Genomic DNA, 24,224 nt, shown 5'->3' with positions numbered 1-24,224 from the left:
CGAGCATTTTTTCTTTCTGAAAATAGAAATTATAACTGAAAAGCAAATTAAATCTCTAAAATGTGAGTAAAGCCACTTAACTCTGTTTGAGTGGCGCATTGCTTTGAACGTTTGAAGTGTGTGGAAAATAAAAAACATTGAGTTAGCAATACAATATATCGTGCAGTTCTATACACACAGCTGTATATTGCGGTCGCTGTAAAATATTTACAATTTTCATAATTACATAAGACTTGACAGTACATTTTTAATGTTCTTTGAACGGCTGAATTTACAAGCTAGACACGACTTTGTTCAAACGAGTACATTCTTCAACTTTTTAATTTACAATGACTTCTTAAACGTTCACCAAGCTACTTATATTACACGTCTTGTCGATTGCCACTACTACACATTCAAAAGAAAATCATCATGTTTGCGGTTATTGGTATCAATTACAAGTTTTCTTTTTGACAGAACGGCTTATTTACAGTTGACGAGGTCACACCTACCGCTGAGAGATTGTTTTTTTTAATGTGGTTTAATTTGCGGCCTATGTGGCAAGTGATTTAAGGTTAGGACATACATACTACCCTACTACCCCACTTAATCCTACTATAACAGACACCTCAACAAATTGCATTTATTTCTCTCTAAATGAACCTAGTTTCAGCGAACGTCATTGAAAATGTCGGTGTCTCATTACTAATAAAGCGAAAAAAGTCTAATTTTAACTACGGTAGAAATCCTGATATTCGCTATCCACTTTTCAGTTTCACACCTCGGTCTATACCCAGATCTTTTGACGATTTACATTTTTTTAACCAACATAAAGCTTAAGGGTTAAATAAACGGAATGTAATTACGCAAAATACGTTACCTATTACGTTATGTACGTCGAATTACACAACGTTTGAAGAGATGTGAAGCTTAAAGAAAATTTATTTTATGAATAAAAAGTGTATCTCCACAACATGTCAAAAGCAATAAGCGTGTATCTCTCAATTATATTCAACATGTTTTGTGCTAGGTCCACATTTTCCGTCTATAATTTAATATTTACATTTGTAACGTTGCTTTATTAAACGCAAAAATGTTGCTTTAACGGCCCACTGTCAGAATTAATTTACCTTCGTTGTAGTTGATTTCCATTGGATCAAAAATGGAAATTCTTCATAAAATTTCTCGTTTTTAAGGGGACATCCATATAGGACGTCCGCAATTCAGTGTTATCACTCAGAGTTATAACTCGAAAAGTATGCATTTTTGGAAGTTAGGGAGAGATGGCATCTGTAACACAATTTCCTTTTCAGAATTTAATATTTATGGGCGCCCTTTATGTATAGTATACCCCTAAAATTGAACAGTTTCATACATTTCCATACATATTTGGAATCCACTTTGATTCCACATATTGGTGTTATTGTCTGACTTGCAAAACATGTCACTAGAGATGGCAAGTTATACGCAAATTTAATCAAAACAAATGAGGACTGGTTCTGCTAATGTGCTAAATACTATTTACTCGTTTTTAGTGAATACGGCTCGGATCGAGTGAATTCGAAACAGAAAGTTGCTTCATGCAAGTCAAAGTAGTAACTTTCCCAACCTTAGAATTAGATAGATTTATCTGTTCACAATAACCTATCAATGTTTTTGGAACAATGTTACTTAACTTAACAATGAGTAACATGATGGAAATAGTTCTTCTTCTCTTAAGTTTACTGATTTGAAGCGAGTCCAGGGTCGGTAAACATACGCCATTTCCACCATTGTCAATAACAAGTAAGGTATATTACACAAAAGTTTAGGTAATAGTTTCATCGCCGTTCATCATTGAATAAAATTTTGATTATTTACGTGGCTCTCGTCTGTAAAATGCACTTTACAGTAGATTCAACTAATTCCGTCACTCTGTATATAATACTAATGTCTGGGATATTTGTTGTTTAGTCGTGTGGGAAGCTTAGCTTACAAGTGAAACAACAAATTTTACAGCAAGACAGTTCAATATTTTGTTTGGTTGTGGTCAGAGAATAAGACAATTCGGTTTTAAAAATGATATTTAATATCTTGGTGTGATCTCGTCTCGTACCGTTTGCTCCACCTATAGATCCGATAAGCCAGTTTGAAAAAATCGTACACTGTCAAAAACCTAAATGTTTACCTTACGCTTGGGTTACTCAATGTTCAATAATTTTAAAAGACACTCAATGAAAAAAATCAAATGCAAATCCACGAGTGTTGCGCATACATCTAATCATTAAGTAACAACAAAAAGTACAAACTTCAACTTCAAAATGGAAATACAATTAATTAAGTTTAACCAAAAAAAAAACGAAACATTATTGTACAACATCACATTTCGAATTAATTGTCCAACACGTTCATTTAATTTGAAATGCTGTATGGCTAACACAACGTTGGAAGCTTTAATGTTCAACATGAATTTTATATATGAAAATGAATAATTAAACTTTTGCATCATTTCATAGGGGGCGGATTACCATTGTCATGACTAATTGGAAATAATACGATTAAGCAAGAAAAAAAATCTAAAAAAAAATTAGTCTTGACTTATTTACATAAAAGTTTTCTTTCATTTTCCTTCTTTTTTTAATTTATGTTAAACTAGAATTAATATTTGATTTTTAATTAACTTTGTATACTAATCAAACAGGAGACCGAATAAATATACATTAAAGCTTTTTCTCTTTTCAATTTTTTGGTGCTTAATGATTTCGATTGTGCTGTGTTTACCAACTCATCATACACTTCGATTATGCCATGAATTTTCCGCACAATTTATTTACTGAACAAATAAATATCGTAACCAAAACTATAATCAATCAAACGATTTTTTTTGTATGAAAATCACACAAAAAAAAAATATATTGTACAATCAACAACGTTATGACATCGATGATTTACCGCCAAAAAAAACATAAAATTCAAACGATCCATGCCATCCATTCTATAGAGAATTATCATGGTTCGAATACTGTGTTTCTAGTCGGTGTACTTATGTCAGTAGTTGGGTTCGTTTTTGTAACATTCACCCTCATGGCATTGTGCTACAGGTCAGTTGTAGTACATAGAAACTTCTCCCTGTGTCTGAGGTTAGTTGAAAGAAATGATAAAAAACAAACAAAGAAAAACAAAAAAACAGAAAATTAGGTAGTTTAATAAAAGATTTTTGAGTTTTGTTTTTGTTTTATTTCTTTTCATAAATTTTGTTTCCGTAATTTAATCAATTGAATAAGTGATTTCCTTTTAAACATTTTAAATATATTATAAATCACGCTAATTGTATAATACTTTCCGTATTTTCTTATTTTAAATGTAAAAATTAGATCTTGATTTTTCTTTAAAATTTAAAAAAAAAAATTGAAATTAACCAAAAAGACTTATCCTAATTCACCCTACAATAACATCAAATTTTGTTCAAAACTTTCTCTAAATTTTCCCCTTACTATATTCACAAATTTATTTTTAAACATCAAAATATATCAAAGAACCAACCGAACTAAATTCTGTGCATTTTGTAGTTTGAAAATAATCATTAAAAAAAAACAAAAGCAAAAAAAAATAATTAAATTCTCTGTGTACGTATGGATGTTCTTCAATATCGTTGTTATTGTGTAAAACGTAAAATTATTTGTTTCCACATCCTGTATTAAATTTTGATGAAATTATAGCGAAATTCTCAAGGGCCTCATTAAAGTCCATATCTCATTACGATTTAAATGCAAAATTATACCTACTTCATTATACATATACGTCTCTTACCATTTTTTCCCACATTTTGGTGAATATATATAAAACATGAAATGACTAGAGATGTATTGTTGTATTACGGCGAGGTATATTATACCTCCAAAAATGAAGAGCGATTGTTGTGTAAAATGGTCCGGGTATAGTTTTCCGATGTTATACACCGAGAAAATAAAATAAAAAAAAAACAAGAAGGGAAAATGAGCATTTTGCCATTTGATATTACATAACAATTTAACATCAATGTCAAGTCGGGCCCCTTGTGTTTAATTTCGCTATTTTAAATTGCTTTGAATTGTTATATCAAATTGGCTACTTACACTGTATAAATCAGCTTAAATGGAAATTTTATTAATTGCATGCTGTATATTTATTTTACACCACCCTATCTCTATCTTTCTTTCTCTCTCCATCTATCCCTCTCTCCAACTCTCTCACTCTATCTCTCTGCTTCCTGTATAAGAAAAATCTTTAATTTCCATCCGTATGAAAGTATATATGTGCAATGTGTATGTTATATAATATACCATATTAAGTGTACAAATTAATTTATTTTTATAATTTTCTCTTTTGTTGGAAAGTTCATTCGTAATATTATTATCATTATTATCGTAGTTATATTATACGTAAAGAAATTATAAGCGAAGAAGAAAAAATCCGTAAAACTTAAATTGAAATAAAAAAGAAAAACATGCAGCGAAACATAATGAATTGAACTTCTAATTAAAAATTAAAATATTAACTCGACCAACTTCTAATTAAAATTATGATTAACTCGACCAGTGCCTTAGTTTAAAATTTCCGAAATTTGTTAAATGCAGTCAATGCAAACATCAATATTTGCACACAGTCGGTGAGGCAGATAGTTTCATCTTGCATAATTCAACATTTATTTGTGAAATTGTACGAATGCGCTGAGCAATAAATGAAACATATTTTCCTTCCAATGGGATTACGACAAAAAAACCTTTGAAAATATTTAGTCAAACATTTAAGTCAGTTACCGAATTGAGTATAAGTTGTGGAGCTTTTAGTTTCGATAAAAATTTAATTTCATAAAAGGTATATTGTGTCTTACTTCGTTCGTAAATCCAAAACATTATACGTATGAACCGAATCGTGTCTGCTATATGTTGAATCAAAGAGCTATTGAAAAAGTAAATTTTTCATATTTGGTTTTATGGCAGGTCACAATAACTTAGAACATTTTTGATTTTCTTGCCAGACTTGTTTCAAACGTCGTTTGAACTGAACGACTTGTTTTTTACTTTTTCAAGAAATCCAAGTTTAGACAACAATCATTTATGCTGTAAAATTTCGGTAACACCGTTAGACAATTGCCTAAACCCGGAACTTTAGAACATTTTTCATGTTCATGTTCCGTGTTTTATGAATATTTGGGATATGATTCAGGTTGATTTTGATCTAAGCATACAATTAGTATCCAGGCATTGAGACCGCCAAATGTGCCAACCATATAATATGTTTACGTGTTACGGCATGTTTCATTTTCATTTACATTGCCTAATCACGTAAAGCATTGTACTTACGAGGTTCCAAGTTGTGTATTTGATAAGGGGGGTGTTACAGCCCGACCCGAAGGGGAGTAATATACTATTACAGTCCAAACATAAATTGATGTTAGTGTACAGCCATATCCATTGTAGTATGAACAAGTAAAAGTTCTTTTACGAAAAGGTATCCAGCTTAAAGTTTTCTAAATTTCTAACCACTGAGGAAAATCTAGAATATGGAAATGAAATTTATATACAAATACATCAGCAATATAATCCGTTCTTGTTGTCTGGCAACCGATACAAAGTGAATGGATGATTTAAAACATAAGATCCTTTTGGGAAATAGAATTTTTCGATTTATTTTTGGCGTCTAAAATGTATGTTAGGCAAAAAAGTAGATTAATGCACTAATGACGGTCATATTGAATTATGCAAACTATTTCTGTGCGCCATGTGCACCGATTTTAACGGGCAAATGGATGTTCGACTGAATAATAGTTTATTTGCCAATCAATTTTTGAGAGAATTTACGTCATAGAAGCAAAGTGGGCTGTCAATTGACCTAATAATTTTAAAGTTTTTTTTGTCTTTAAATAGAAATCATAATTTTTAAATGTTCGTCCGACAATTTCATACGTGCTCTGATTTATACGATCCATTAAGGAAATCTGGCAGCGTTTAGCCACAAGTAGTGAAATGTTTCTCAATCAGGAACTATTTTTGGGAAAATATTTTTCGAAATTTTCCCACAAATTCACAAATTTTCCAAAATTTTTAAAAGTTTTCGCAAAAATATTTTTTTGGAAAATTTAGAAAAATACAAGAAAGTATTGGCTTTTTATCCAAAAATAGTCCCTGCTCAATGCATTCTTTTAACAAGACATCGATTAGAAAACGAACCAGTCTGTTGACTTATTAATCAAAAAAAAAATTATTTTGTTTTTGTGAATACCATTTTTAATCTATTATTAAGCTATCTAAATCTGTTTTTAAGAAAATTGTTTAAAAATTAAAAACAGTTCACCAATTGGCACAATTCAATGTTTTTTGGAGACAAACTATTGATCTCAACTTCAGCAAAAGAACGAAAATTTTGTCACATTTTATTTCAATTCAAAACTAAAACAATGAACGTAAATTCTTTTCACTGGCCAGCCTGCGCAATAAAAAATATTTTTTTTATTAATTTGAGGATTTGAGTTTTTATCGATTGATATTTGTCTAACAACAATTGGATTATGAAAACGCATTTTGATGATGTGCATAGAAAAAAAAACGATTTTTGGATAACCATGATTTTTCGCAATATAAAGGAAAGCAAGAAATGTCAACTCCTCAATTTATTATATGTCACACCCTAGACCAAGTCAAGCATTTTGATAAGCCGAACACCTCTGCTGTTCACGTTTAATTTTATTACTTCTTTTCGGACATATCAGCTAAATTCAACTTATTTCAGGCCTGTATTTGATCGAAAAGGAAATCCAATATTTAAGTAAGATAAATTATCTAGATATCACTAACCAGCCAATTTCTTATGTGTTATCTAAATTTTGATTTTCATCACCAAGCTCAATTATACATTTTTTTAAATAGAAAAATCAAAGTAAAAACAAAATTCATATAAACTATAAATCGCATTTAAGCAGATCAAAAAGAAATTATTCACAAGAAATAAAAAACAGGCATGCACATTATTAATAAATTAATTAATTAATCGGCCGTAAAAATTCATTTATCCAGCTGTTCTTGTTCAAAATCCATTCCATAAACTGTTAGACTGTTTATTGTTTTTCATTTTGTTTTATCACTCTTAGCTGTTTGAACTAGCAAACGACTTTAAAGAAAAAATCAATTAAATTTGACACTCACATTTCGATTGTCCCGAACACATTCATTGATAAAACCGAAATTAAAACTTTTGAGAAGAATTTATATTGTAAATAATTTAGAACCTGTAGCTTTCTTCAGTCTAAATAAAATTTAAAAAAATAAATCAATAAAATTATCGAGCACTGCGCTGAAATGATACACTGTAGTATCAGGAGAGACAAAAAAATGTTGATAGAAAATTGGCACTAATAAAAAAAAAGGTTTTTGGACTCCAAAATATGCATGATATATCTACTTACCTCTACACTCTGTTTAATGTATACTTTTTGCATGCTGTAATTGTGTAACAGATACATTTTTTACTTACATGTTCGTAACGTACATTAATTTATATTTAGAGTTAGAAGCATTCTTGAGTGACATGGTTCCGATATCAAATAATTTTATTGAGAAATTGTTCCTAACATGTTACTTAATGACAATTTTGCGCAAAATATTTGAAAATTGTTAAATCGAATGGGTTAATGTTCAGTAGCGCATAAGTTAGGGACAATATTTTATGTATAGCAGTGGGATCCTAATTTTTACAAACGTTACTTTTACGCACTAGTGCAAAACTGTATATACACGAAAATCAATTTACGCACTACTTTGATTCACACTGCTGTACATATTTCGAAATTGTTTCCCATGTTTCATATCATGCTCAAAGTTATCGTAATTATCGAACAAACAATGAATTATTCGATATCTAGGACCGTCACATTCTATTTATCAATGGCATTTAGCAAATAATCTTGGTTGGACGAAAATGTTTCAATATTTCAATGCGATTATCTCTTTTCCATTTTGAATTTGTTCTCGTCATGGAAAAATCGATTAGGAGAAAAACCACCCGAATGAAGTACGATCCTCCATACACAAAAAAATCGATTGGCAAGACGTATGGCGGTGCGGGCAATGCGAACCATCATTCTGTGGAAGAAGTGTCACTGGATGGTTCGAACAAACTAATCACTTACGGAAACACATTTAGGTAAGTTTCGAATTTGCAAAATTAGTTAACGGTTTGGGGGGGGGGGACGGGATTACGGGATGAGCGGACCAGGTGTGTAAACTATTTGTTCTTGTAATGCATATTTGATTGCTTTTAAAATGAAAACCCGGCGGACAATTAAATCTGTATTATATACAAGTTTCGGTCGTATTTTGGGTGGGATAAAATACAAAATTTCGACTTTGTATGATTAACCCTAATCCAATCAATTTGTTACAACACCCATTACTAATACCGATTATTTGGCTCACAGCATGGAAATAATTTCCCCAATCATTATTATGTGAATAGCAATCGGTTATCAAACTAATAAATTCTCTAAATCGAATCATTAATCGAACATCAAATCAAATAACATCAATTTTAAATTTTCCGATTTTATCAAAATATCAATTTGATCAATTACTATATATGCAATTTTTGCTTATTTAAATTTCAAATGAAATTATCATTCATATATTAATTACATTATTCCGTATGTTATTTTATGCTAATCAAATTATGTTATCGCATTTCATTCAGAAATTATTGCAGAAAATGGGCATTGTAGATGTTTCCATCTGAAATTACGTTCCGAATTTTCTAACGGAGCCGATGTCAAAAATCAATACAGATCTTTTATGCAACTCAGTAACGTTCGAAAACTGCGAATTCTAGATGCCTCTGTTGCATAAAACGTTGTTAGGAATCTCAGTGCAAAGTACTTTATTAGGCTCACGACATGTATTATGGCACACGGTCTGCGGTCCCGTACATTTGGTTCCTGCTGTCACTACCTCCTGCATCATTCTATCACTTAATTATACATTTTATCTGAACCGATTCAATTTTACAACCCATTTGAATCACATCTATTGACTGTTAAGTTTTGAAGCAGTGCACTGGAAGATCAACTGTACAATATTGTTGTAGATCATTTCTGATCAATGCACACAGATCATAGGACCCTGTCCTCGTTAAAATCTTGCAGGACCTCATCTCCTTCTCAACCTATTGCCTTGCGCTCTACATAAACCACTCCAGGCGATCAAGCTGATCCCTATGATTAGTTACCAAAGGGATCAGCTCATCTTTAGGGCAGAAAGCAAAGAGTGACTGGTGTCAACCTCGCTTCTTTGGATTATAATTGCCAGAAACACAATATTGTTACAGCCTTGGTCATATTTGATGGTCTGCCGTACCTCAAACAATGTACACCGTTTTCCTACCGAATCAGATGGGAACTCACGCCGAAAAGTCTGGAGTAACTTTTGTCGGGTCCCCTTCCAGATAAGTGACAGTAACTGTTGACATGCCACATGCACCCAAAACTCTACTTTTCCATATGTAAACCCTTCTTTCCACACCTGCAGCATGTAATAATACATTACGTCCGTGCTTCCAAATTTTAATTTGAGGAGTTGGTACGCTTTAACCCGACCAGAAGGTGAGAACAGTATTCTTACTAGTCGAAATTTTGTTTTTACAAAAACTCGACTCTTTCATATTTTTTTTGTAAATTAGTATGACTAAGGTACGGTTTACAAAGCATATAGCAATACTACATTGTAGCATAGAAAATACTATTTAATACAATCACTGCGGCTAAATTTTCAATAATTATACTCTCTGCATTCTTTTCTAAAATATTGAAAATATACCAGTGGATCTCGACCAATCTTGAGGTCTCGCAGTCTCGATTGCTTTTATTTCTAAGACATTTCGTACAAATCTTTTTCAACTCAATCTTTACAAAAAAATCAATTTCTACCTCACTTTTTCAGGGATCATAAAATGCAGCAAATCAGACGATCAACGGGAGGTGGCGATGACGATGCAACACATTCCGGTAAGGATTGTACACTATGATCAGGCTAAATTTAAATTTGTATTTTTACCGATAATTTTTGGATTTCGGAACCCCTTTAATTTTGTCGAATCAGATTGAGCTTTTTGTTTTTATCCCATTTTTCAAAATATTACTCTTACTATTGTGTGCGTGTGTTTCCGATTTTCATCTATAGATATACTTCAATATTCATAATTGTGTCCATGGTAATTAGCAATTGAAATTGGTTCACAAAATCCATTTATCATTTTGTTTATAATTAATTTAGTTTGCTGTCATTACACACACAAACACACATATATGTATTACCATGATCTTAGTGGCTGCATAAACCAATAAACCATTCATTTATGGCAGGTGTACCATCAACATAACATACAAATGACTGGTTGGAAGTTAAAGGGTTGTAAAAGTTCTTGGATGCATTAATATTATGCAAATAGCATATAACATCTTCCTAAGGGCATAATCCATTACGTTTTTTTTAAATTCATTCGTTTAAAATTTTAATGAACGTTTACATCATCACTCCCGAATATGAATAAGTTGAATTTATTAGTTTAGATGAAATGCGGACATTGAGTGAGGGAGCGTATATACACACCGAGTGTGCTAAAAAACTTTTGTCATAATAATAGCCGTTGAAGGATTACAAAACTAGGTATACATACAACACTAAACAGAAATCAGCTCTGTATGCGAACATAATATAACACAATTAACATCAGAAAACCTTTTATTAACATAGAATTTAATTAAAACTTTGTTTTACTTGCTTATAACCACATGTTGGTACATGTATACTCTTATTTAGTGTCAAAACAATATCCGATTTCTTCACATATACATTTAGAAAGGCTTCACAAAAACTAATTTGCTTTACGTCAACTTTTGAAAACCAGTGAAAGCTTGAAGTGAGAGAGAGAGATAGAGAGAGAGAGGAGAGGGATTTGAGATAGAATTTATTTAAATTACATTTATCGTCGAATCCCATTTTTCGTCGAAATATCATTACAATGCCTAACCATATTTTTTAGTGGTATACTATCCAATGAACGTCAATCTGTCGATTCATATATGAAAATGTACGTTGAATGTTGTGGGATATAAATTTAAGTATACCACCGTGCTGCATATTATTAGAACCACTTTATCTAAGAGAAACCATGCTCTTACCGAATCTATAGGTAAAATTTAAAATTGTGCAGATTAAAGATGTGCGGGTCAAAATTTAAAACCTGAAAACTCTAAACCCGACAGATTTGAATTTTTAACCAGAGAAATCGAAGCTCAGAAAATTGATTCGGATTAAGGATAACCAATAAATAATATTAAATGACTGATACTAGGCGTAGTATGTCTTCTAGGTTCTGGACAATTATTGAAAGAAAAAAAACTCGACCCAAACCCGACAGAAATGAATCGGCTCGGGCTCTGTTAAGCAGTAAGTGATACATTGAACAAGAGTTTACCGATTTAACCACTATGTGGCTGCCTTACCAAAATATTGACATTAAGTCAACAATATATCTGGAAACAGTGTCACTATGCACTAATTTGCCTCTACCAAACATAATATAATCAATAGCGAAAAGTCTGCGTTCTCTCTTTGAGCTGAAAAAGTTCTTCAAAAAATGCCACAATCGCATTTCACGACAACTGGCAAATAGATAATCAATCTCTATGATTCACAGTGATTTACAAACGATTTATGGAAGAGACTGGTCTTGCACCATACAGAGTTTATGTAACGCATATTTTCGGTCATAGTTTGAATAATTCCTGTTGATAATTCTAATATCGAATTCTTCAAATCACTTTCACTGCATATTCTAAAGAAAATGTTGTGAAGCCACCTTCAAATAGTCCACCCACTTGCGTGATACTACCATAGCCGTAGTATTACGTTCGCTGGTAGTATCTACAGATAATATAGTTCCAATCAACAGTCGGTCTATAATAGTCTCGACTGTATATACTCATGACAGTGAACAAGAATAACTTCGTTTCAGAAAAATGTTTTTTTTTAAGTCGAAATGTCTCCTACATTTCGAGCTTTATATCTTTCTAATTGTATTTGCTCATATGTTGTTGTTAGCCTAATTGAATTTTATTTTAAATAATCGCAAGGAATCCCTGCCAAGGATATGGTTTCGGGGTCAAAATTGTCAACAATTTTTTTTGTCTTTTGCAAGTCCTAAGTACTTTTTCCCCTCTTCCTTCTAATTTGCGTTATATTACAATTTTATTTTGATGAAGTTCCACAACAATTGCTTTGTGATCATGACTTAAAAACTAAACCTTTTGTACAAAAATGAAACAATGTAGCATCGTTCAGAAACGAGCTCTAAGCCTGTCTGAGCATTCCATTACGGGGTGGTTATAATTAATAAAAAAAATGGTATTGTTCAAGTTTATGTTTCATTCCGAACAGCGAGTGAAATGTGTACACTCACTGCACTATTGTTTTACGGATTGAAAGTCTACTAAATGTGTCTGTAGTTTCTTATTTACCCATCACTACGAGTCGTGCTGTGCTCAACAAAAAGTTTTCCCGATTTAATTATTTGCTGAAAACTACCTACCTTAAATTAAAATAGCATCAAGAAGTTAGTGTATTTCAAAAATTGTATAAGTTCAACACGACGCGTAGCTAAATGCGTTTATTTAAATAATGCAATTAATTTGTAAACTCTCGACTGTATCAACATAATACTCCAGTCATTGCTTTAACATGTTTCGCTTTTTGCTGAATGAGTCTTGAAACATTCGAGACACTATATATCTCCATAAACTGTTTATCAGCAATTTGCTTGAGAGTCCTTTTGAAATGAACATTGATTCTCCTTCGTTCGAAGAATTCGCCGAATTTTAATTTGTAGAATTAGTGACTTATTTAGCGCGAAAAAAATACAGCACTGCGTGCTCGTGTCCATTACCACACTATTCCATCCGATAGGGCCTGTAACAGTCGTCAGCAGATAGAGAATTGAGACATATAGAGAGTTAAGATAGTAATGACCTTAGTGGCTTTTGATAAAACACTCTTTAAATGGCATTGGGTTCAATGTAATAATTTGTTACTATGAGCTGAGGTGTGCAGTTTCATTTAAAAAATAATTCACAGAGATTAATAAGACCCTAGAACTATTTGCATATAATGCGGATTAGATCGGAGTTTATGGTCACTTCGATTAGTCATTTCATCTACAATTTTTCTGACAAATGACTTCTTAAATTTCCATCAGTCTCTGTACGATTCAAAGAAGTTAAAACATATCTTGGATTCCCGCAGGCCATAGCGTAGCATAATTATGTCAGATATAAATATCCCATTTTACACGTTTGAATAATCATCAACAAATTATTCTTGCACACGAATTCGAAAGCATGTATGGCTAATGTGTAGGCGATGAATTAGTTACTTTTCATTGTGTAATGTCATAAAAGTCTAGTCTTTGCTATGAAGTGAAGGTTAAGGTGTTACAATTCACTTTGAATGAATGGCTCTTCGGCTACACACTCAGAAAGCGAAACACACACATACGTACACACTAGCCCCATTCCACCATCATATTATGTAGGGAAAACTTTTAAATCATCAAATTAAGTAAAGGGCCTTAAGCAGCCGTGTTTCATTAACACAGTATCATCCACTCTTGAACAGGTTATAAATTGTTGTTTTCATAGGATGGGACTGAGGGGGAAGTGTATTGTGTGGAAGTAACTAGAGGAAGTAGACTTGCTGTTAATTACAATTTTAAAGCTTGGCAAACCTTTGTACAGGTCTATTTGTAAATTTCCGTAGCACACCTATTAGTTAGTGCATAAACATGGACTGTGTGCGCACTCGAAAACAATTAAATTGAAGTGATATACGATACGAATATATAGGAACGAGAATTTTAAACTTTATTTGAATTTTGAAGTAAAAATGCAAATGAAAAATCAAAATGTAGGCAAAAGATCTGAATTTGTGGCACACATACATTCTGCACGGGGCAATCGGAACGTTTACGTTTTGTAAGCGCTGTTGTAACACATTTTTTTCTATTTTTACGTAAGACATTTTCCTTTTAGTGTATACTGTATTATGCTCTCAAAAACGATGATATATTCAAACACAAACAAATGATTCTTGAAACAACTTCCAGAAAAAGGAATACTCAAAAAGCATGGCTACGGACTGGTGCTGAGCGATAACAATAAAGAGAAATGGGGTGAAAATGGTGACAACATGGAACTGATGGTGCAACAGCAGGATGGTGGCTTAGGTTCTGGCGTTGTGGATGTAGAACGTACACTGCGTAGCTTAAACGGTTATCACGAAGATATACTGGAAGCACTAAAAACGGCTGCCGCATCACAATCACATCGCGGTACCGGTGCTGGTAATACACCGTCGGGTAGTGGTAGCATCAGCGAAGAACAACTTAGAAAAACAGTACAAGATATTACTGTTGCTATGAACTACGGAGAGTACAAACGTAGTAGCTCTAAGAATAGTTCGAAAGAAAACATTTGTGACACATTACCGTCACATTCAGTGCTCGTTGAAAGTGGGCCGAGCAATACGATGCTTCATCAGCAACATCGACCACATAATTTACATCAGGACGATGATGATACACCCGCCACTGGTCCGCTTCGTATACGAAACTTAGAAGATCTTATTAGACAATTAGAACATCATTCCGTTAGACAAATGAGTCCCAGTTGTTCTGAAGACATACGAATGTCCGAAACCGAAGCCGATCGTCATTATAGATTAGATAGTTCTGCCGCTTGTAGTGAATCCTCGCAAGGGTTAGTTGTTACTTTTGTGCTTTTATGTAAAGAATTTTTTTTTTCATAATTTTGGTTTTCGTTTAATTTTATGACGTGCGATCTTGCACTCGAACACACTTTTGTAATTGATCGATAATTTTTCTTTTTCCCCTCAATCGCTTAGATCAAATCAGCAATTAGCACAATCACAGAAAACAGCAACTATACTTCCGTCGTACAACAGCCGATGTCGTCCGCGTTCAGACGAGGAAAGCCATTTCGTTTACGGTCACTATCGACATCCAACACAAAATCGACGCCCCGTTCACCAACCACATTCACCTCATCAATTTAGTCATCATACGCACCATGGCCATGCACACGGACATGGATCGCATGGCGCTCATTCGTCACATCACTCGTCGCATACTCATTTGCATCAAGATGAGGATGGTATTTACGAAACAGCTGATCATCGTGAACGTGGTGTTGATGGTCGTGTTAATCGTGATACGCCTGATAGTGAAAGGTAGGTTCAGTTTTCTTACTATTTTTTTTTTAGTTGGGGTCACGTTTTTTTAAACATTTTGTATATGGCCAACGAAATGAAATGAACTGTGGATGTGTTTCCTCCTCTGCCGCTTCACTGGAAAATCTTTTAGATTTTCTGGATATTTAAACATGATGGTTTCGAAGTCGTTGGAGCTCATACATAGGGAAGGTTTGAACTAAGGAATGGAAGTGAAAATTTCGCAAAATTGTGAAAAATGGAGAACAGTTCAATAAACTGTGTTTATGCTCGATGCCTAAAACTATCAAAACTATCTTGGGTCATTGGTAGAAAATGCGTGTTTTTGTATTCCCGTTTCAAGTAAAGCTACACCAATTTTCCAAAAGAAGAAGCAAATTTGCTTCTTCCCTTGCGTGTTCCATTAGAGCTTTTAGTGCCATACACAAAATTTTATAACAAATCGGTCGCTTTGCTTCCGCTTTTCCTAACCACCCCAGCCGGGTTTAATATCCTTTTGTCTACATTCATATGCATACTACTCTCGTAAGTCGTACTGACTCACACAACTATGGATGCCTTGAACATGAGCACTGTATAGCTGGTAGAGCAAATGAAATGTGATGAAAGGAAAAGACGAAGGTTTTACGTCGACGTTTCAAATGATCCACAGTTCATTTCTGGAATTGAAAAACTAAATTGAAATGTTGACAACATTGAAGACTTATGGATTTTCTTTCGATTCTACCTCTTTGTTTATGCTACACTAAAGCCTTTCAAGCGCATGATATGTAAATGGATGCACTTCAAACACGAATTGCCATTATTTCATGTTGAAGTAGCTTTTTGTTATAGCTACTTACAGTGACAGTTAAATTTAAATTCAAAATCAACATTGGCCCGTGAAATTGGTTCATTAAGTTCACTTAATTGTAGATAAAAAGTTAAAAGAAAATAAAAACAAAAATAACACAAAAAAACGGCCAATGAAAATCATCCCGTTTTTAGTCCACTGTTACGATTATTATTTTCTAGTGATGACTTTATTCAAGCTCAACAACAGTTAGCCCGGTGGGCGAGTGAGGATGTCGTCTCCGTGGTGGTATTGGAACCGGGCTCGGATTCTACAACAACAGGCGTCGGCCATTCACAAACGGCGGATACCCACCACCACGGCGATTCATCAATGATTGGGACTGGACTAAATGTCGGTCCCAGGGACTATTACCCATCACCGCCGTCAACGGAAACGGAAAGCAGCGGCAGTGTTATTCAGCCGCTGAGACGCGTCACCCATATCGATCCCGTACACGGCGACGCACAATTAACGGAGACATCCGGTCGTTATCCGGAATATAAACACTGATAATAGTTTCGGGGGTGTATTTAATGGATGGCCCCTATTGTGATGTTAATGTGTAAAAATAAAACCAAATTTAAGAAAATACAGAAGAAGAAGAAGAAGAAGAAGAAGAAGAAGAAGAAGAAGAAACAAAAGTATTAAAAAAATGCACACACAACAAAAATAAATAAAAACAAAACTGAAGTTTGAATACAAAATAAAAAGAAAAGAAAACATTACGTTAAATGAACAATATAAAGAAAAAGAATATTTATTTACCTAGTGAAATATAAAGTCAATTTTATATAAAAACAAAACAAAAAAAGATAACTGAGACTCTTCTAAGAACAAAAAAAAGTAAAAACAAAGAAAATTAGTTACGAAAATGGATGAGAAACACTAAAACAAAACAAAAAAACAACAAGAACAACACAAAATAATCACACACTGTAGCTGTATCATCAATTCATTAACAATGTTAATATAGATAAGTAAATGCAAATTGTAATTTATATATAAAAAAATTAGCCATCGATTCAGGCCCCATTATGAATTTATACACCGCTCGAAGAAAAAGAAAAAAAAAACAAAAAACAATTTATATAAAAAGAAGAACATTAAAAAGTCCAGCCTAAAAATAACAAAAAAAAAACCTAAGCGAAAACAACATTCGATATAAATGAAAATTAAATTTAGTTTAAGATAAAACTCTGTTTTTTACATAATAAATAGAAGAAGAAAAAATTAAATTAAATTACCTAAACGGAGACCCATATATAATTTATGTTTAGATTTAAATGAAAAAAGGAAGAAGAAAGAAAAGGTAAAATTGCATGCATACAGATAATGTAAAATTTATTGATTGAAATTTGCGGCTTATAATTTCGTTGAAACGAAACCTAAAGAAAAAAACAACCCGAAAAAAGAAATTAATGAAGAGATGAAAGAACAGAAAAATAAACAAAAATTAAATTTATTTTAATTAAATAAAATTACGTTTAAAACGTAAAACATTATTCTAAACAAAAACCTAAATATGAATATAATGTAAATAAAGAAGAAGAAGTAAAACAAAACAAAAACTGTAGACTATGAGGTTTTTATGACAAGAAAAGAAATTATGGTTCATTAAAAATGAGGATATGTTAAAATTAAAATTAAAAAAAGGAAAAAAACCTTAAAGTAAAATTAATTAATTTCTTCATTGAATTATCTTTGTTCATTCGTTTTTTTTAGAACTTCAACGAACAACCGAATTAGTTAAACTCGAAATTAAAATTTAAAAAAAATTTGTTCCGGTTCGCGTTTAAACATTCGTTCACACAGCATATATTACCATCAACAACAACAACAAAAACATTACATAAATCAGTTTTTCCGAATCCTCAAAAATGTTCAACATCAATCGATAATAAATATTATATCTGAATTCTCGTGTTTTCCCCGTTTTACTTTTCGGTTAACATGATCTCATTACATGTTACATTCTTTTATTGACAAGAATATGGAAAATTTTACAACACGTTCACGTGCACACACTGAATTTGTTCCACGGGATAACTTTTATACGTCGTTGGCATTACTACGTAACAAGAAAAGCGGTGGTAGGTCTTTGAAAGAAACCACACAGAACATGCTTGGAGATTTATCTGAGAGAAATAGGCTTTTACGCCAGCCTTGGACGGAAGGGTAGTTAAAAAAAACATAAACAAACAAAAAACATTAGAAATTACGATAGCGTGTGATAATATTTCAATCATTTTAGGTATATAATTTTATATCAAAATCTAAATCTAAAAAAAATGAATTCAAAAGACGGATCTTCATAACTGAAATTAAAAATGGATTTCATTAATCGTCACACAAGTCGAATACGTGGTACAATAAATGGTTAAACGTTCTATAACAGACGATATGACAGCTACAACATGCCAAATGTGGAGTGAATTACTGTGACGAAATATATAAAACGTTTCTCCCGAAAACACACAAAAAAGCAGCAGCAACATTCATTGTTTATATACACATATTCTACGCTTCTCTATACCGAACTCTCGGGCTTTGAAATATTTATGAAAACATATGAGTTACACACACGCGATTCGCACGTATATGTTTTAATTTAGTTGAAGTATTATATCAAGTTTAGTATAAATGTGAATATGAACGATTTAACGAAATTCTAAACGGTATGCAGCTTGACGAATGCTAATTTTCCTCGTTTCGCTGGAAACTTTGTTCAACCGAAATATACTTACATATATAGATTAATATACTGTTACCCTGGTGATTGTAATTGAGATTCATTAAATAGTAATAGACGTCTCATGTCGTTACACATAATATCTATTACGTCTAACTTTCCTGTAATATCACCGAATTCCATTTTCATTTATTTATATTTTACTCAGGCAGTCTGCATGCAGGCAGGCTTAGGACGTTAGTGGATTCTGTAGACTACCAAGTTTTGTCGTAATCAGTCAAAACTTGGTAATCTAATAGGATAATAGGAACGGAAACTTTGCATAAGTAAAACACGTTTTATTGATGAGTAAAAATTAGAAGAAGAAAAATTACAGACCCACACACACTCAACCCACATACAAACGTAATTAATTATTGTTAAAAATTGAACGTCTTAGGTAAAAATGACAATTAATTTTTAGAACACACACCCTTTATATATAAAAAAAGACTTAGCAAATTGTAAGTGAAAAGATAAATAATTGAGTTTCTTTTTCCTGTCAGTATTAACGTGTCACCTTCACAGAGCTTAGACACACTTGGGGTAGAGTCGTAGAGTGAAGGATGGTATTAGTTAAAAGAAGACGATAGTAGCGCAACCATTGTTTGATTGGATAGCTCATGGTATTGCTCTTTTCTTTCAAAATTTATTGCATTCACTTCAGATTCAACTTTTTTTTTGTACAATTTCATATAAGAAGTAACGGTAAAAGATTATTAATTTCTGTCAGATAAAATAAAATAAATTTTAAGAAAATCTCACTTCTCACAGCTGAATTTAGCGACGAAATTAAAAAGGGTGCGTTTAAAAAGTTACAAAATTCCTCAGTTAATTTTATACCCCAGTGAACTGTTGACAGCCTTCTGACAGAAAGAAGTGAAGAGTTAAACCTGAACTTTGAAATTTACAGGCATGAACTGAGCGACTTTCACCGATAATGTTTTATTGGTTAATGGTTATGCATTAAAAAACAATTTCATGGTCGGTACCGGTTCGCAAAATGTATGCCAAATTGACCATTTACATTTTCGTTCGACATCTTTCTTGTCCCTGCTCATCCACGAACCGGCATACCCTGCCACTTAATGGTCCAATCGGATTCTTACCTTTCAGCATTGCTTTCTTGTGCATCTGCGATGTTAGATTAATGTTAACAGCACTTCTGTACGAATACAAGACTCTTTTCAGAGTATCAAATTTCCAGTTAGCAAAATCATCATTTCATCGTCTCGTTTCCCATTCTTAGCGCATTGAGCCTGTTAGTCCCACGATCAAAGCGAAACCTGGTAAGGTGTTAGGTCTCTGAAATGTTACTTTCTGAAGCACGTTTCAAGTATTTTCCGTTGATTCATCTTTTTCAATACGTTGGCCAAGTTCTTCATTCCTTTAAGTGAAACCTTTTTTTTATTGAAAACGAAAGCTGATGACGCTCCAATACATGAAATCATATTCAATGAGCCTGAGTTTGTGTAGGATAAAGCAAAAAAAAAGAAAGAAGAAGCAGGAACACTTTACATTGTTATGACCATCCATTAGAACTATATTTATGGAATATCGTCATTTCTACTTATAAGATGAAGTGGAAATGTAACATTGAAAAATGGTGAAAAAATGGACGACAGCTGAACACTAAAATTTCTTTAATTTTATCATCAAAATATTTACCAATTCAACTAAAAAATAAATAGAAGAAAAAAAGAACATAAAAGAATGAAGTGTTTAAATGAATTATCTGCCTTAATAGGATTATTATTTTAAATAAAAAAAAAATTATTTAAAAAAAAATCGAAATTTTTTATATCAAAATGAAATTAAATGAAAAATGTAAATAAATGCAATTTAAATTTATAAATTTTAATTTTATTTATCCTTCAAGCTGAGTTTATAATAACAACATGAATAGTTCAAAAGAAAACAAAATGTAATTATTATTAATAATAACAGACGAAGAAGAAGAGAAAAGAGAAGAAAGAGAAAACAAAAATAATTATTATTATTAACTGAATAATTGAGTCAACCGAAATTACCGAATAACATTGTTAATGCTAAGTAAAATGAGAGAAAGTAATAAGAAAAAAATTGAACGAAAATGTATTTGTCGACTAAAATGATTAAAAGTTAAAAAAAAATATTTTAGTGGTTGCAATATTCATATAAAAAATACTATTAAGTGGAATGTAGTAAGTCGGTTTCTTAACATAAATTTAATGAGAAAGAAAAAAAAACCAATAGAAAAAAAAAATAAAATAAAAAGTAAATGTCAGAAAAGAAATTTAAAAAAAAAAACAAAAATATTAATCGTGAACAGTGATTCATACACTAAAAATGTACTTGTAAATCAATAAACCAAATCAAAAAAAATGGAAAAAAAATTAAAAAAAGAAAATATTAAATTTATTGGAGATGAAAAGTTGTGACAATGTTATCATTAATAACATTATTGTATCATATCTTTATCGATTCGTTTTAATTTTTGTTCCTTTCCATATATTTTATTATATATTCAACTAAAAACAAAAGCAAAAAAAAAGTTTAAAGAAATTCTCAAGTTCAACCATTTTTAATTTCATTCATACACTTACCAAACACAATTTAGTAATTACAGCGCGTTCATTTTACTTGTGCACAAAGTTTGATTTTTCAAAAGTTTTGAATGTCAATAATGCCACGCCAAAGAGCTGAAAATGTTCAAGAGACGTACGACGTACGATACTAACACAAAGACAAGGTTTTGTAGATCCGTAAAAAATAAACGCGAGCAGGTGAATTAATTTCCGTAATGTTACATACACACATCGAATATATGTTTTGTGCAGTTAGAAGACATTTCAAAATTGTATACTAAACAATGCAGTTGCCTGATGAAAATGTCATGAATTCACTCATGTATTATATTCACGCGTTCATTGCGACGTTCAATTATGTCAGATCCTTTGAACTTTTGTTCCGTTGGATTTGAATGACAATTTTTTATGAAAATTGTGATATCTTTTACTACAACATTTTGCTCACTGCACCTCGAGAAAACGAACCATTACTTCATTGTTGTTGGAGTTAAGACTCATTCACCAAAGGTTTGGTAAATAAATTGTTTGGAAATTTGTATTTTGCCTTGCATAATTGCTCATCTTGACACTGGACAAAATTACAAGTACCAAACAAGAATGCTAGTCTACTATTAGTTAGCATTATTTTGAGCGTTGTCGTGTCAAAGTGTAAAACTTTGTGACCTTTATCAAACTTTTCAATGAAAAATTCTCTGTTTAAATGAACGAGAGAAACTTTCAAATTCGCCTATTTTATTCGAACTTTTCTCGTGGCACTAAACGAATGGATTGTTTAAATACTGTAATTGATCGAAAATATCGTCTGCGACATTTATTAGAATCTATTAGACATTTGAACCTTTGATGCATCAAAAAAAAATGGTTTAAATTCAATTTGAACGCACTGTATGATTGATGCAGAATGAATAAAAAAAGAAAGAAATCTTTAAAAAAAAAATTGTAAATTGTAAACGACTAAAATTTTCCAGTTGAAAAACACTGCTTTAAAGGATCACCTAGTCAAATTTGTTGATCTTCCTTTATAAATCTAAAAAAAGAAAATCAAGAGAACATTAAAAAAGTTAAATTGATCCAATGAGAAAACATCATAAAGTTTTAAAAGCAAAAAACCTAACAATTACACATAGAACACAGTAACTATAAAATTATATAACTAAAAACTTAAAAAAAAGAAAAGAAAAATGAAAAACAAAAACAAAAAGTTATTCTAAAGTAATTATTAATATTATAAATATTGAAACTACACAAAAAAAATAATTGCAGATACATAAATTTAATTTGTATTTACTCGCTGTTATCTGTGTACAATTAAAAAAAAAAACTAAAACAAAAAACATTCAATGGAGTGCGCAGATTTATCGAATACGTGACGCAATTCATCGGTTTTCAGTTAGCCAATCATTTTTATTGAATTGAATGAAACAACTTCAAATAAACAAAAAAAAAAAATTCCGGGAATCTGAGCTGCGCTAATTGACACTTTCAAAATGCTTCAATGAAGCGAGAGTATTTATTGAAACTTCCAACCGGCACTGATAATCTCGCTCCATAGACGTATTTTAATGCAGATCCGTTAATTTCGCTAATATTACCAGAGCTGTGTAAGAAACAATATTGTTCTTGAACGTCACATGAAATTAACTCCAAATGTTCATATATCGTTCCGTACCTGAGTAAAGACTAATGCTCCAATTAGCTGAGTTCAACCCTGCACCTTGAAAATCCGCATTCTCAACTATTTTGTTAACGATTGTGATTCATTAACCGCAAAACCATTCCGCTTTGTTTTCGTATACACCGGGGAACGTAAACATTTCATTGTACAGTAAACATAAGCAACCGATATAATTTATGTAATGTGTTCACAGTTTGAATAAACGAACATTTCAGCTGAATTGGTTCAGTTAACCATTCTATTCAGTTAAATGTACATGCCATTTTCAATGGTACCGGCTTTCCACACCTTTATCCATAAAATACTAAGATAAATACTTCCAGTTGTTAAATCGTAGATTAATATCCATTTCTCTCCCTTGCCCGTACCCGCTATTTAAATTGCAGTCCATTCATAAAGTTGCCATTCCATTGTACTGAAACTATTACCTAGTCAAACCACCATCTTTTTATCGTATCTTCATCAGTGCACTAATAACGATGTAAAGAATTTTTTGAAATGAAATAGCCAAATGAAAATGACACAGTACAACCGCCGCTCATATAACAGAAATTCCTTTCATTTTAATACCACCAAACAGTGCTACTCAGGAGTGTAACAATCCGATGAAATTTTGTTTGCAATGATCAACAAAGCGACGACTAATATCGTTGTTCAGCAGCAACGAAACGTGCAAAATGAAATTTAGTATCTTTATGCTTGGGAAAGAACAGAGAGAAAAGTAATGACGGGTGATTCCAACAGAGCATTAGAATATTTCCGTTAGATGTGTGTAAATTTATTGGACGGTAACGCTGAAATTCTACGTTGCGGCAGATATACATTTGCTGTTAGTATAAAACGTTTCTCTCTTCGGAGATGCTTTGATGTTTCGCAAAAGGTTGTATTTTATTCATGAATAGTGATAACGGTTAAAAGCTTTCATTGAGATGAGCAAACAAAAAAAAAACTTTTTCAAATTCAAATTGAGTAAAGCAATGGCAAGGGAAAATGAAACGGATAAAATGAAGTCGAATAATGAGTGCAACGACTGAATACCTATGGCATTTCATCAGTTCTATTATGTCATTACGATTTAAATATTGTTAAAATTAAGGAGGAATAAATATCTTTTAAAGATATAGTGCCAAAG

General features: G+C 32.0%; 1 protein-coding gene across 1 annotated transcript in view; it reads left to right on the top strand.

Moving 5' to 3' along the window:
- LOC119068374 (disintegrin and metalloproteinase domain-containing protein unc-71) overlaps positions 1 to 16,793 on the top strand; it is a 77,039-nt gene extending 60,246 nt beyond the window's left edge. Inside the window, exons 14-20 of the mRNA XM_037171943.1 lie at positions 2,960 to 3,059; positions 6,730 to 6,765; positions 7,987 to 8,139; positions 9,924 to 9,988; positions 14,143 to 14,794; positions 14,940 to 15,284; positions 16,299 to 16,793. Of these exons, the coding sequence (XP_037027838.1) occupies positions 2,960 to 3,059; positions 6,730 to 6,765; positions 7,987 to 8,139; positions 9,924 to 9,988; positions 14,143 to 14,794; positions 14,940 to 15,284; positions 16,299 to 16,629 (1,682 nt within the window). The 3' untranslated portion in view covers positions 16,630 to 16,793. The remainder of the gene's footprint in view (positions 1 to 2,959; positions 3,060 to 6,729; positions 6,766 to 7,986; positions 8,140 to 9,923; positions 9,989 to 14,142; positions 14,795 to 14,939; positions 15,285 to 16,298) is intronic.
- Positions 16,794 to 24,224: the final 7,431 nt, after the last annotated feature.

The sequence above is a fragment of the Bradysia coprophila genome (assembly GCF_014529535.1).
Source record: "Bradysia coprophila strain Holo2 chromosome X unlocalized genomic scaffold, BU_Bcop_v1 contig_173, whole genome shotgun sequence".
Classification (NCBI taxonomy): domain Eukaryota; kingdom Metazoa; phylum Arthropoda; class Insecta; order Diptera; family Sciaridae; genus Bradysia; species Bradysia coprophila.
The sequence above is the reverse complement of the archived record's forward strand: the minus strand, read 5'-3'. Positions and strand labels throughout refer to the sequence as shown.